Source organism: Acipenser ruthenus, chromosome 6, assembly GCF_902713425.1.
Source record: "Acipenser ruthenus chromosome 6, fAciRut3.2 maternal haplotype, whole genome shotgun sequence".
Lineage (NCBI taxonomy): Eukaryota > Metazoa > Chordata > Actinopteri > Acipenseriformes > Acipenseridae > Acipenser > Acipenser ruthenus.
This window is the reverse complement of record NC_081194.1, coordinates 50,200,656-50,214,990: the sequence shown is the minus strand read 5'-3', so window position 1 is coordinate 50,214,990 and position 14,335 is coordinate 50,200,656. Positions and strand designations below refer to the sequence as shown.

Here is a 14,335-nt window from a genome sequence, read left to right as displayed (position 1 = left end):
TCCACCAGTAGGACATGAAAATATCATTTCCGTGTCTTAAAAAAAAAAAAAATCTACACGAAATGTTTCAGTAAAAATCAAGTCATTAACTATTTTTCTCATTACCTCTCAGAGGTGGTCAGGTTATGTTTACAATGGAAATCATATAAAAAGCGTACTGAACAAAACCGTATCACACAATAATAATAATAAAAAAAGATAGCAATCTTAATGGAGAAATCGCTTCCATGCTTTAAACCGTAACGCCTCTATACTTTCCAAGGCTACCACACGTTTCCCCCCTCCTGTGTGAGCGAGTTGATGTAGCCCATTGCATTGTGTAAGACGCGACCTGTTATGGCCACCACTACTTCCGGGTTCCAGCATACTGGACCAAATCCTCTTCTCAGTTGCCAATGCAACACACACACACATTGTACACACACAGGGGCTGGCAGCTAGCAGCATCGATCGTGGTTCCTTTAAGACAAACTCAGCCAGAAATATCACCCCACCTCCTCTTGATCTCATTTAGAGGCTATTGCATAAAGAAATCTGCTCAGGAGTTGAGACGGATCAACTAAAGAGAGAGCTTGATTTTTTTGTATGCATTGAGTATTAACATTTAAGGTGTCCCGACCAGTGGAAGCGCACGGCGGATCATCATTCATTCACAACCTTGACAACCTCGCCTTTGATTGACAGCTGGAGTGGCAACAAGCCATGAGACTTGCTAGTTTTGTTTGAGGGGCATTTTTTTTTTTTTTTTGTTTAAGTGATTTGGTAAAGAAGATTCGTTCTCTCACTGTTGCTGCCCTGGAAAAAAAGGAGCTATTTTATTATACTCAATGTGCTGTACCATTAGCTGAAGTTGAGCTGAAGTGAAGATCTGGTTTGGTCGTCCACTTGAAAAGGAACGTACGGGATTTTTAATCTAGTATTTGGATTCTGGTTGTTTATTTTCCTTCACACTGGCCTCCTAGGAGATATATTAGAAGTTGAAGGAAGAAGAAGGAGAGTCAGGCAAATGGCGCAAAGGGTACGTATTTCAAAGTTTCTGCAACTTAAATGTAGAATCAAATTGAAACGTGGCTGCTGACAGACACACTACGAAAACCTTTTTTTAAATATATATATATATATTCTGTTATGGCATGTCAAGCTGCTCTATGTGGTCTCTGTTTTTATTTTACTGGTAGAGTTGAATGGCAAACACTTTTTTAAAACTACAAAGCAACTTCCAATAACTAACCTCAAAACTATTTACATTATTAATGACATGTTTTTTTTTTTTTTTTTTTTGGGGGGGGGGGGGGGGGGGACTACTTTGAAAATGTAATTATAATTGAGTCTCCAGCAGAATGCGCAGCTGTTCTCACGTCAGGCTGCACACAATGATCGCGAGAAAGTTAACTTTTGTCTGTCAGACTTTGTTTTGATTTTTGTAAAATCGTATACTACATCTTTCAGGTTGTATTTACTTAATGCCAGACTGATTTATCTATCCATATACATAGACCAAGGAACTAGGTAATTAAAAGGTTTATTCTAGCAAATACACGGGTACTTTCAGTTCTGAGATAGGAAAAATATTTAGGCTTAAAATAGCTTACATTTATTTAATACTTAAAAGGTATACATTTTGCAGTTATAACATTGCATTATGTTATGCTGACAATTATTAAAGTAAGAGTAGGACATTTAAATAAATAAATAAATTAAGACAACATCAGATCTTAATGTTAACACCTTTCTTCTCCTTTACCTTTTGCTCCTAGAAAGTGAGATCCTAGTTAGACCATGTTGGCCATTCACACCTCTGCAGTTTTTCTGGATAAAAGTGCTAATTCCTCTTTTTCACACTCTCTCTTAAACTATCCTAACACGTAAAACTCATCATGAATAATTGAGCTCTACAATTAACTACTTATTTGCAAAACGTTTCAAATATTTTATATTTGCAATAACATTGCTGTAATAATAATATAAAGTAAATTCAGGTGGTCAGTCTATATACAGATTTATATGCATATTGAAAAAACATGTTTTTATATCTCAAGTTATATATATATATAACATTTTATAAAGACAATCTTATTATTATTATGCCGCCCTTGTTTCAAATATGTATGCTTTTGTAGTTCATTTGTGTGGACAGCGCAACACAAATGATTTGACTACAAACAAAAGACCAGTTTAGAACATTATAGGAATAATATGTTTTCGAATATTTTGCATGTCAAAGTGAAGTTGACAACACAAAAAACGAAAAGCATATTTAGAAAATAAAACATCTATCTTAATAACATGAATGCACTGTTTGTATACGATTTGGAAAATAAAGGTCGTGTACTTTCACTTGTCCAGTTTAAGTCCGTGCGCCAAGTTCCAGTTTAAAGTCTCTCAGTTGCTTATTTTAAATTAGAAACCAATTAATTTAAAAAAGAGATACACTTAAACTGACTGAGCAATGATATCCAACATATAGTTTTGTTTTGTTTTCTTTTTAAGAACATTTAATTAAAACATTAAATTAACTTCTCCATACTTAAGACGAGCTGGTTTCTCGGTGGAGAGCTGCTCCTTACAACTTATTTTTCCCTTTTCCTTTGATTGTGACCACATGCCTGTTTTGTTGTACAGTACGACGATTTACCCCATTATGGCGGGATGGATGGAGTAGGGATCCCAACCACCATGTATGGGGACCCTCATGCCGCCAGATCTATGCAGCCTGCCCACCATCTGAATCACGGTCCTCCGCTGCATTCGCACCAGTACCCGCACACAGCTCACACCAACGCAATGCCCCCCAGCATGGGTTCTTCTGTCAACGATGCTTTAAAAAGAGATAAAGATGCCATTTACGGGTAGGTTTAGTTGACAGCCATTTTAATATTTTATGATCAAGAAGACCATAACATTAGTAATGATTATTTGGCGATAATATAATGGCTTTAATGGGTAGTGTTTTATGTAGTTAAGGAATGTAGTTAAGAAAAAAGAAACTTAAATTATTGTTAGATCAGCCAGATTTAATTAAAAAAATTTTCATGGTGTACAGTGTGTTGATAATATGTCGTGTAAAATGAAAATGGTACTGTGTGTTTTGCATGCTTTATAGAATATATAATGAACTATTAAAGAACTGATTAAACGTTTTACAAATTAAAGTGTGTGTGTGTGTGTGTGTGTGTGTGTGTGTGTGTGTGTGTGTGTGTGTGTGTGTGTAACATTATTTTTTTTATAATTAAACCCTTAACTGAAGGTTATAAGGTTTAAGGCATTTATTTATGAATTTGCTATTCAGATATTTACAATTTGTGTATAAGAATGATTAGAAGTATGCGCTGTGGGGACAGTCATTTGAATGGTCATAACTAAGTTATTGTCTATCTAAGCCAACTAGTTAAGCAATTCATACATCTAAAACAAATGTACCTATGCAAGATTATAACAGTGAGCTAGAGTTTAAGAATAGGCGTTCTTCTTCTTCTTCGTCTTCTTCTTCTTCTTCTTCTTCTTCTTCTTCTTCTTCTTCTTCTTCTTCTTCTTCTTCTTCTTCTTCTTCTTCTTGTTTAACAACAAAATAGTCAGTTTACAGTATCAATAGTAAAATGAACTGTGCAAATATAGCCCCCCTCAGTATTTCCTGTGGGGATTTGTTCTCAGTCAATGTTTAGGAAATGCTAATCATGGTTAAAATAATAATAATAATAATAATAATAATAATAATAATAATAATAATAGTTGCATTGAAGTTTTAGAATTTCAAAATTAAATGATAAGTATGCAAAATAACCAAACTTGCCAGCACACGTTTGTAATGAAAGTAAACCAAAGTTGAAGTATGTTAGAGTAAGTTTACAGGTTGCCAACTAAGAAAACACGCGCATAATGCCAGATAAACAACCATAAGTATGTAAAATGTTACATTTATCATTGTTGTACAGCTTGTGCTACATTTGGTTATTTATAAGAAACTTCGTGAAACAATCTGAATGATTATGATGCAAAACAAAAGAAAACAATTACCAGTGTTTGCGCAATATGGCTACTCTCTTGTCGCAAGTGTTACAATTAAAAAGTAATCAGAATACTTTTCTCATGCATTGTTGTGGTATAAACACTGTAACGTTTTGATGTCTCCAATAATGTTGTGCCTTGCATCTTTGCCTCTCGTTTCCAAATCTGGTAATTATAAACAAATTATGAGAGAGTTAACAGATAAACCGAAAGCTAGCTTCCTTTAATTTGTATTGCCTAAAGTATTTGTCCTTGCCGTTGTAGTGGGCTTGACGGTTGTGTTTTCTTGCAGGCACCCGCTCTTCCCTCTTTTAGCACTGATTTTTGAGAAATGTGAATTAGCGACTTGCACGCCAAGGGAACCCGGAGTAGCAGGCGGTGACGTTTGCTCCTCAGAGTCCTTCAATGAAGATATAGCAGTATTCGCTAAACAGGTTAGGAAAATTACCCCTTTACTCCGAAATGTCTGTAATGGTTTGTTACGTTACTTTCTATAAAAAAAAATAAAAAATACATGATACAATTAAACAGTAGATCTACACATGTTGATAAGCAACAATACAGTGAAGTAACTAACACGCACAGTGTTTTTTTTCTGTTATGTTTTACCATTTTATGTGTGGTTTATGCAGTTTAGAGAAAGTGTTAAAGTTAATTTTGGAAACTCCCATATCTGATTCTTCTAATAATTACATTTCCTCACTTTAGATACGGGCGGAAAAACCTTTATTTTCTTCAAACCCAGAACTGGATAACTTGGTAAGAATATAGATTTGTATATAATATCTTGATGTAAGAATCGTTATTATTATTATTATTATTATTATTATTATTATTATTATTATTATTGGTATTGTTATGTAATCCAGTTTATATTTGGCTGTTCTGTGTGAATAAGCACACACCGAAATGTATAGCCTAATGACTGTTTATAGTATTTCCGTTACAAATAGGAGTGTTTGATTTTATGAGAGCCCTCGTTGTCACCAGAGATAACCATCTCCTGTGCTTATTGGAAAGCTGTCATTGCACTCAGTATCATGACGTTTTTTCATTGAAATGCGGTATGCTAATACATGTATAATACAAGCAAGATGCCATTTTTTCATTTTACCATTTGGATTTGAGAAGTATATACGGAAGTACTTTTTCATCAAGTTGTCTTAGATGGCGCTTTTTTGGAAATGTCCACGGTTTGTAGCTGTCTCTATTGCTATGCGGACTCAAATAAACTTTTAAAACATTATAACATTACAAGGTAAATAACAGCATACAAAACCACTGCTATTTACTTTGTGTCACCATCGTAAATCTAATTATTTTATGTTGTGTCTGCTTAAAATGCAACTAGACTTTAGCAGGTAACGTCATAATTCCTGAATTTATTTATCGTGGGTGTTGATCACTGTTAACTTTCTTTGCAGATGATACAAGCCATCCAAGTATTAAGGTTTCATTTATTGGAGCTAGAGAAGGTAATTTTCACCACTGTCTTCTGTTGCAGCATTATGTTACAGTTCAGACCTTGGGGTACATTTGCATAAACGTCTTTCTTTCTGGTCTGTTGCAATTAGTGTCAAAACCAATCTTGGCGCCCATTTCTCTTCGCAGTTTAATTACAATTTTAGGCTACTAAAACCAGAATCAGAAACGCCCCGATAATGTGCTCATTTTTAATCATGTACTTTAGAGGATTTTTTTTTTTTTTTTTTTGCTAGGATGAAGAAGCTTTGCGATATAGTCAAAAAATACCGTACTGAAATACATGTGTACTACATATGTTATATTAAACATAAACAAAGATTAGCAGAAGGACTATCACTGTTGAAAAAGAAAAAACAAAACAAAAAAAAAAAAAAAAAACACAACTACTAAATGTATACGTAGGTCTACTTGAAAAGTGTTGAATGTCCAAGGCTCTGTCGGTCTGAAATGTATTACAATAATGTTTATATGCGCAGTCAATGGTAATTTGATTCTTCTATATGTCTTTTTTTTTACTTGGAACATGCTACCCTAATGTTTGTGTGCTTTTAACAAGGAGAACACGTTTCAACTTTTATGGTAATTTTTGGACATTAAATACCAGTGGTGAAGGTGGCAATATCCTATTCCGTTTTAATACCTTTAGCTCCTCTGTGCACAGATTCCCTTGAAAGGGGGTTATAATGAAATAACTAGACGAAATTAAACAGTTTACCTTAAATGTCACTCATGCAGGTCATCTCTCTAATGGCCACAGCCCCGGGAGCAGATGAATTTTACACGGGTGTTGAGTATGTTGTAGCCTGTGAATCGTCTTGTCACTGTCAATTTTCTGCGATATCTCTATTTTGGAAGAAAATAAAGTTATTCCAAATTCTGGATGTGTCTGGGGTCTCTAGAGGATAATTGCAAAGTGCTTCCACTATTTGGAACTTTTCATGTCAAAGGGGGGCTCTGGTGACACTTGTCAATTTCGTTTATTTCCTTTGTGATTTTTATTTTTGTCCTTCTCTTTTTATCTTTAGGTACACGAACTGTGTGACAATTTCTGCCATCGGTATATTAGCTGCTTAAAAGGAAAAATGCCCATTGACTTGGTTATAGATGATAGAGAAGGCGGATCTAAATCAGATAGCGAAGAAATCACAAGATCATCGGGAAATCTTGATCAGGTATGTCAGATCTTTTCTCTTGCATTACAATTTGTATTCAGGTCATCTGCTGGGTCACTACACCTTATTTTATTATTTGCATATGATTAAGTCAAGTTTAAATGAATTTCTATCGAAATGAACATTTTTGAATAATGTGGCTATTATTGCTTCATTAAGGCTTGCTCCCGGAACCGACCTGGCAAGATTGGCTTGTAAAAGCCTTGACTGTAAACTGACCTGCTTCGCTTTTAATTTTTGTCTTTTTTTAAAAAAAAAAAAATGTTTTTAACAAAATGTAAATGTTAACTCTAGACTTGATTATTGTAGAAAGGAAAATGAACACGTAGCTCCCACGATATTAACTTTTTTTTTCTCAAATGAATACAAATCTCGCATAGGTGGTCTTGGAAACAGGTAAATATATGGGGGTTGGATTTTAGCAAATTCTGTGCATTTCCCCCGGTGTATTCGGTTCATTACTTTGCCTTGTCAATGTTCTCTTGCCCGTCGCTTTTAGACTTGAATGCACATTGATAAAAGAAGGGCTGTTTTGCTGAAAACGCGCTTATTTTTTTTATAAGGCATTGTTGTTCTAATTTTAAAACAGGCCTGCTCCAAAAATAGATTCACTAGTACTCATTTAAACGTGCGTTTGTTATGGTGTAACTAAACGCGATCATATTTATTTTAAGAAAACTGGATGGCAGTGTTACTAAAAACACATCAGTGAATAACACAGTGTGCAACGTCATGTTTTCAGTAAAAATTGAATAAATAGCTTTGCTATAATGCATATGTGGAAAATATACCAGTTCTGATTAAAAAAAAAAAAAAAAAAAATCTGCACTGTTGGCATTATTTATTCTCACATTTCAAGGATATTACCGATTTGTCTCCGAGATTCACGTATGTACATACAGACGTGAACAATACAAACACGACAATTACACGCCTGGATCAATTTAATGAAGCGATAGGGGTAAATAATGTAAATCCATCGACCTCCATCTGGTTGAGTGTTCGGTTGTAACCATATAGCTGGCTGCAGTGTAGTTGATACGTTGCGTCGACCACTCGTTTTCGTAATGCAAAATGTTTTGATCTCTTACTCAGCCAGCATGTTTCAGTAGAAAAGAATATTGACATTACCCTTATTATAACATTACAATATGATCTTGCAGATAATACATAGCTGGTGTTTGAATATGCTACCACCTGAGATGGTAAACATGTAAAAAAAGAAATGTCTTTGCACACATAATGGGTTATGCTTTTGCAGTTCATAAAATAACACGTTTTAGAAATTAGAATCACGTATCGTATGCTTAACGGCAAAGACAAAACTCTGTAACCGTAGATAGAAATAGACTTCTTGAGCACTCTGGGGTGCTTAGGTGGAAGCAATTTCAAATTAATGTTGCTCGGGGGCTCCAGTTGAATCAAACCTTTAATTGACTTTAAAATGAAGATACATACCCTAATTTCCCCCAACGAAACATACTTTTACAACTGAAATGTGAAACAAGATACACCCTTCTAACTATGAACTTATAAAACGTGTAGCTTAGCAACATTATGTGGAAGCCCGAAAGAATAGGCCTAACTTTTCATTGTTTTTGCGACGTGTATTTTATGGAGAAAAATCTATATACAAGGGCAGTGACATTACCAGCGGTCACGTTTTTGTTGATAGGCGTTTTCAATTTAAATATATACCTTTTTAAAAAAGGAATATTAATTGGTTAATTTGGGGGTTATGCTGTGCAATTAAAGGTAACAACCTTGTGCTTAATTCGATTTTTCTTCTAATGTTTTGTACTAATGTTTCAAAACGTAACATGTAATATCAGCAGTCATTTTCTATTTTTTCCACATGCATTTTTAATATATGTCCTGGGCATGAAGTTGAATTGGACTGAAAAAAAAAACCAACCAAACAAAAAAAAAACATTGTTATTTGTGCAAATTCTTAACAATGTTAACAAAGAGAAAGAAAGCTTATTTATTCATAAACACATTTATTCAAGCACCATTGACTATAACATAAAATAATAATAATAATAATAATAATAATAATAATAATAATAATAATAATAATAATAATAATAATAATAATAATTCTCTGGAAAATACAGTGTATTTTATTGTATTTCCTAATCTCTGGGTCATTACTGTAGACAAGAATCAAAATGAGAGGCCTGTTCTGTTTGTTTAAAATAGTGCTTCTTTTTCTTTCTTTCTTGTTTTAATAAAGTGCAGTGCTGTATATAACTGGGAGGCTATGTGTACGCAGAAACAGGGCTCCTCCTAATGAAAAGAGCATAGCATAACTTTAAGGTGAAAAAGCCAGAGCCTCTCCATTTGCTCCTGAATGTGGCCCAGCCAGTTTGTAATCACGTTGTGTACTTCAGGCTGTGCTGATAAATCCCCCCCCAGGTGTTATATGAGCTGGAGTGACTGGCTATCTAATTAACCCTTTCCCTCCAGAGTTCGTCGAGCATTAGGTCCTTGAAGATTTGGATTTGAAAGAAAAAAACATTGCAACTAGTTGGTTGTGCAGAGGGGGGAAAAAATTCTGCTGGTACACAAAACTAATTTGTTTAAAATGGTTTGAATCCAGATCAAATTGGATAAAGTAGGCCGTGTGATTGTGTAAAAGAAAAACAAAGCAACAAAATAGTCTATGAAATAGAATAAAATGTTTTTAAGGCATTGTTTTGCACTGACTTCTAAATGAAGGGGCCCAGTGCGGGATTCCCTTTACAAAACCCATAGGCTGTCACTTCAGTCAGCCACATTATGTAGCTTACTACTAGCCAGTGAGGTCAGTATGGCGTTCCCAAGTACAGTAGTTATTGTGGGTGAACCCTTGACTAATGCATTAATGCTGTGGTTAAGTCTTAGTTCAATTCTCTGTGCACAGCTTTTGTGATTAGCAAAGCAGAGCGTGTGTGGAAAAAGTTCTGCCATTACCTTGAAAAAATGAGGGTTATAATCAGATGTTGAGTGAGACGTCATCTGAGTTTTGTTTGGTGTTTGGGTAAAGGTGTTTTTACAGCATTGTGTTTATTTTATTTGACTGTATCTTGTTAACAATCTGGAAGTAGGGGCTCCCGAGTGGCGCATCCAGTAAAGGCGCTCCTCGCAGGATGTGCCCTATAGCCTGGAGATCGCAGGATCGAATCCAGGCTATGTCATAGCTGACCGTGACCGGGAGTTCCTAGGGGGCGGCGCACTATTGGCTGAGCGCTGCCCGGGTAGGGAGGGCTTAGGTCGGCAGGGGAATCCACGGCTCACCGCGCATCAGCGACCCCTGTGGCCGATAGGGCGCCTGTGGCTCTGCAGCGGAGCCGCCAGATCTGTGTTGTCCTCCGGCACTATAGGTCTGGTGGCATTGCTATAGATCTGCAGTGCGAAAAATGACGGCTTGGCAGGAGCACGTTTCGGAGGACGCGTGTTCCAGCCTCCGTTTCCCGAGTCGGCGCGGGGGTTGTGAGCGGTGAGCCGGGGATACAGATAATAATTGGGCATGCTAAATTGGGGTGAAAATTGGGGTGAAAATCGGGGTAAAATAATTGGCGACGATTAAATTTAAAAAAAAAAATTAAAAAAAAAATAACACAATCTGGAAGTAAATTGTATTTTAATTAAATGTGTTAACATTTCTGGGGATGCTAGGCTTTGTATTATTTGAATAATACACATTGTCCAAAGTCTAGATGTATGACTGGCATGCAACTATAAGTGGACCTGGATAATATAAACACTTTTACCCCTTCTCCACTGGCACATCCGACCTCTGAGGGCTCAGTACAGTACGGGTACGGGTTGTTCTCCACTGGCTATTTTTCGAGCTGAGCGAGAACCAAACTGTGAAACTCCGGCCTGACAAGACATCTGAATCCAGCTGCGAGCCGAGCCGAGCCAGGACAGGATTAAGGATTTTCATCATTATGTTGCATCAGTCAGTACAGTCCAGAAAGAAAAAGAACAAACATGGCAGGCAGCGAGTGTGATGAGAGGAAAGTACAGCCTTGGGATGCTGAGGAAGTGCAGGCTGTAGTTTCTCTGTGGGCAGATAGAAGTGTTCTGGAGTCTTGCATCAGAAATGAGAATGTTTATGCCCGAAATTCTAACGATTTGAAACAAATGGACATAAACTGCGAACAGTACACTTTAACTCACACACTCAAAAACACAAAATTCTATCAAATTTCTCATCCTTGACCTTTATTATGTTACTATAAAGAAAAAAATGCAGAAGTTAAAACAATTCTAAACTTATTTACAAAAATATAGTTAAACAAAATACATCTGTGCCACACATAAAATGGGTCTTGTTGCGCTCGCACAGCTTATTTTTTGAAGCACCCAAACAAAAAACAACTAGAAAAAACATGGGATAACTTTGGTAAATCATATTTTTAAAACCTTCTTTAATTCTCCTTCAACAGAACTAATTGAACTTCGGTAAGTCGATATAATCAGTAAAATTTGTGGATTATAAAGAAATTCCTAAATATTTTTATGTTTTTACTACCCTGTTGCTGTGCTTTGTGTTATTTATCAGCCTGTGTCTCCTGTAGACCTGAACGTTTTTAAAGCTTTCAAACCCATGACTTTGTACAAAAGAAGATCCGTGGTGCGTTGTTGTGTTTTTAATTTACTACTTAGTCTGTATTCACGCTGGGTCCATTTAGAGGGTTTGGTTCGCACGCGGTACGGTTCGGTATGTTTGGTGTGAAGTGTGAACAACGATTGGGAAACTAACTGTACCGAGCCCAAAGAACTGGTCTCGGTCCGTTTGTTAAAAATGAACTATACAAGGTAACACCACTCAGAAGTAAACATTTTGCAGTTTAGTTCATATTCTGAGGAAACAAGTAGAGCAAAAAACAAAAAAATGTCTCCGGCAACTACATTAGGTTTACCACTACCAGACATACTGTACAAATTGAGATTGTCACAGTTTTCAGCCTTAATGTATTTGTCCTGGTCGGAAACAGTAAAATTGTTAATCGTCCCGGTTTTGCTGTTATATTATTTTTTTAAAGTACAAAACTGTATCAGCGTACTCAGCAAGTTGTAGAGTAATGTATTAGATTGAGTGTTGGCCATTCAAAATTAAAATAAACAATTTTATGGATTATTTGTTTAATCATTCTGATTATTTATTATTTTTTAAATCTGGCTTTTTGTACATTTAACATGTTTTGACTAGATGACACTATAAAGAAAATAATGTTGTTGTGATCTGCAATAAATTCACCCAGTGTTTGATTTTTAAACTATTATTGTGTTATTTTATATACTGTTATTTTTGTTAACAGCTTCACAGTTGCTATGGCGTCAGTGAATTGAAGAAGAAAAAAAAAACGTCCCAGTTTTTCACTGTGGAAATCTGGTAATCCTAAATTACATGGACAGTGCGAGAATTGAAGCTCTGATAGAAAATATGGTCAGACACTAAAATCCAAGCCGAACTGGACAAAACTCACAAACATAGTAAAATATTTTCAGTCTTTTCTCAAATGATTTTGTTTAATGCTGACATTAGGAGACACGTGCAGAATTGCGTAAACTGCATTCTCCTACTGTAGGTATTCAAGAACTGTATGAATTAAATTAGCGAAGTGCTCCCCCAGTGCTTTCTTCCACAGCAATATGTAAAAATCTAAAACATGCTATATTAAAAACCAGAGCAATACATCAATAGCTGCCATCTTTCAATATGCCTTGCAGGATATTGTAAACATCCGGTTCACGAACCGAGTGCACTTGCAAACTGCTGAGCACAAACAAAAAAATGGAAAAGGACCAAAAATAAACAAACTTTAGCCTGCATCCAAACAAACTCAGTCCCTTTGCTCGCAGATAAGTGTGAACATCAAGCACATTGATACATTGTTTCAAATTAAACAAACCAAACTGTCCGTTTGTAATGGATCTAGTGTGAATGCAGCCTTAAACACATGCTGAATGTCACAAAAGCTAAAACCTAGGCCTACAAAGTGAACTATTATTATTGTTGTTGTTTTTGTTGTTGTTGGTGGTGGTGGTGTTATGTTTTTATTACGTATTGGAAAGTTTTAATATATTATTCTGTCTAATATATTAACAGTCAACTCATTATAATTTTATAAAGCAGTCTGCAAGAAAGCAAGTCCTAGTATTTTGTTTCTTACTAGGTAATATATCATTAATATAGCACAATTTTTCAAGTGCAATAATTGGCATATTTATTTTTGATTACTTATACTATTAGTATTATTGTCATATTTTTAGTTAAGTAGGTTAAGTTGTACTGTTCGCCTATAGTTCAACAATATGTGATTCAGTGACTGGGAATTGTTCAACTGTAGTAATCTGGCAGTACTGTATAGTCGTCTGTGTTATACAACATCAACTCTAAAATCATTAATTGTGTAGCTGTCACTTTTTAAATTATGATACATGTAATTTTTTAGGGGTTGGTGTCATTATGAATCAGTTTCTTAAGGTGCCCTGTAATTTAGTGATACTTTCCCTATAGCATTAGACAGATGTATTAGCAGCACTGAAGTATATAAACTAATGCAAGGCAGTTAATGTAGTGCAATGACCTGTAGAAATCCAGTGCCAAGAGATCATATTGGAGTTGCTTTATGTAGAAGGCAGATTTAAAAACTGCATTTTTGACACAATATTTCAATCTTACAGATCAAATAGCATACTAAGCTGTATTTAATGTTTTAATATAGTACTTCTTTACATTGGCGGCTGTTGTTCCAAAAAATGGGGAGGCAGAAAAAAACAGAGGTCTTGGGGTCCCCTTAAGCCACCAGCAGCAGAAGAATCTTATTATTTTATTCTGACTGACATCACTTTTCATATCTTCTTAACGGTTTGCCCCAATTCAAAGCTGTAAACACATTTTCTCCACCAGCCAGCAGAAAAAAGAAAACAGTGATCCACTGTAATTTATTATAATAAACTGAACTGTTACACACTGCCAACATATGTTTAAAATACAACATTGATATAGCATTTAGATTTCAAGACCATGTCACTTTAACATACTTTGCATAAAATATTTTCTAAACAAAGTTGTTAAGGCAGGATAAAGGCAGACACAAATCAAGCACATCCTATCGACTTAATTTGTTAAACTTAATAAATGGCCAACAAACAAATTAGATACTGTTCTGTACATACGAAATGTATCTATTTAATATAAAAGAAGCAATTCAGACAAACTTAGTTCAAGAGCAAGGCACATTACTCAGCTGTATCTCATGAAGCAAAGGTGGCTGATGGAAAACATCCTCCCAAAAGTAAGTAAAAAAAAAAAAAAAAAAAATAAAAAACAGAAACAGTAATTGTAATTATACCTAAAAAATCTTTATTAAAAATTAAATAAATCAAACTACTGTATTTGTATTCACTAGAACTACGTCCTTCCTTACAACCCGTGCCTTTTTCCTTTCACTCGTCAGTGTTAGCATCTGAGGTCATCAATGTGGGATGGCACACGTCCGGTGATTGGCTAAAACAGGCAAAAGGGGATGGGAAGCATGCCGCCTTTTAGCCAATCTGATGAAGAAATGGAAGAACATGATTAGCTAATAGACGTGCTAATCATAACTATAGAGGAGGAAGAGCACGCCTGCCTCCTCCAAACGTACAGCGGTGACTGAGTGGAGAATTTGGAT

The 14,335-nt window shown here is 35.5% G+C and overlaps 1 protein-coding gene across 2 annotated transcripts in view; it reads left to right on the top strand.

Moving 5' to 3' along the window:
* The first annotated feature begins 351 nt into the window (after positions 1 to 351).
* Positions 352 to 14,335, top strand: part of LOC117411041 (homeobox protein Meis1) — a 70,534-nt gene continuing 56,550 nt past the window's right edge. The window contains exons 1-6 of one of the 2 annotated variants that reach the window (XM_034018066.3): positions 352 to 1,018; positions 2,623 to 2,849; positions 4,298 to 4,439; positions 4,714 to 4,764; positions 5,430 to 5,480; positions 6,516 to 6,662. In XM_034018066.3, the coding sequence (XP_033873957.1) occupies positions 1,007 to 1,018; positions 2,623 to 2,849; positions 4,298 to 4,439; positions 4,714 to 4,764; positions 5,430 to 5,480; positions 6,516 to 6,662 (630 nt within the window). In that variant the 5' untranslated portion in view covers positions 352 to 1,006. The remainder of the gene's footprint in view (positions 1,019 to 2,622; positions 2,850 to 4,297; positions 4,440 to 4,713; positions 4,765 to 5,429; positions 5,481 to 6,515; positions 6,663 to 14,335) is intronic. The other variant, XM_034018068.3, reaches the window with a different exon arrangement.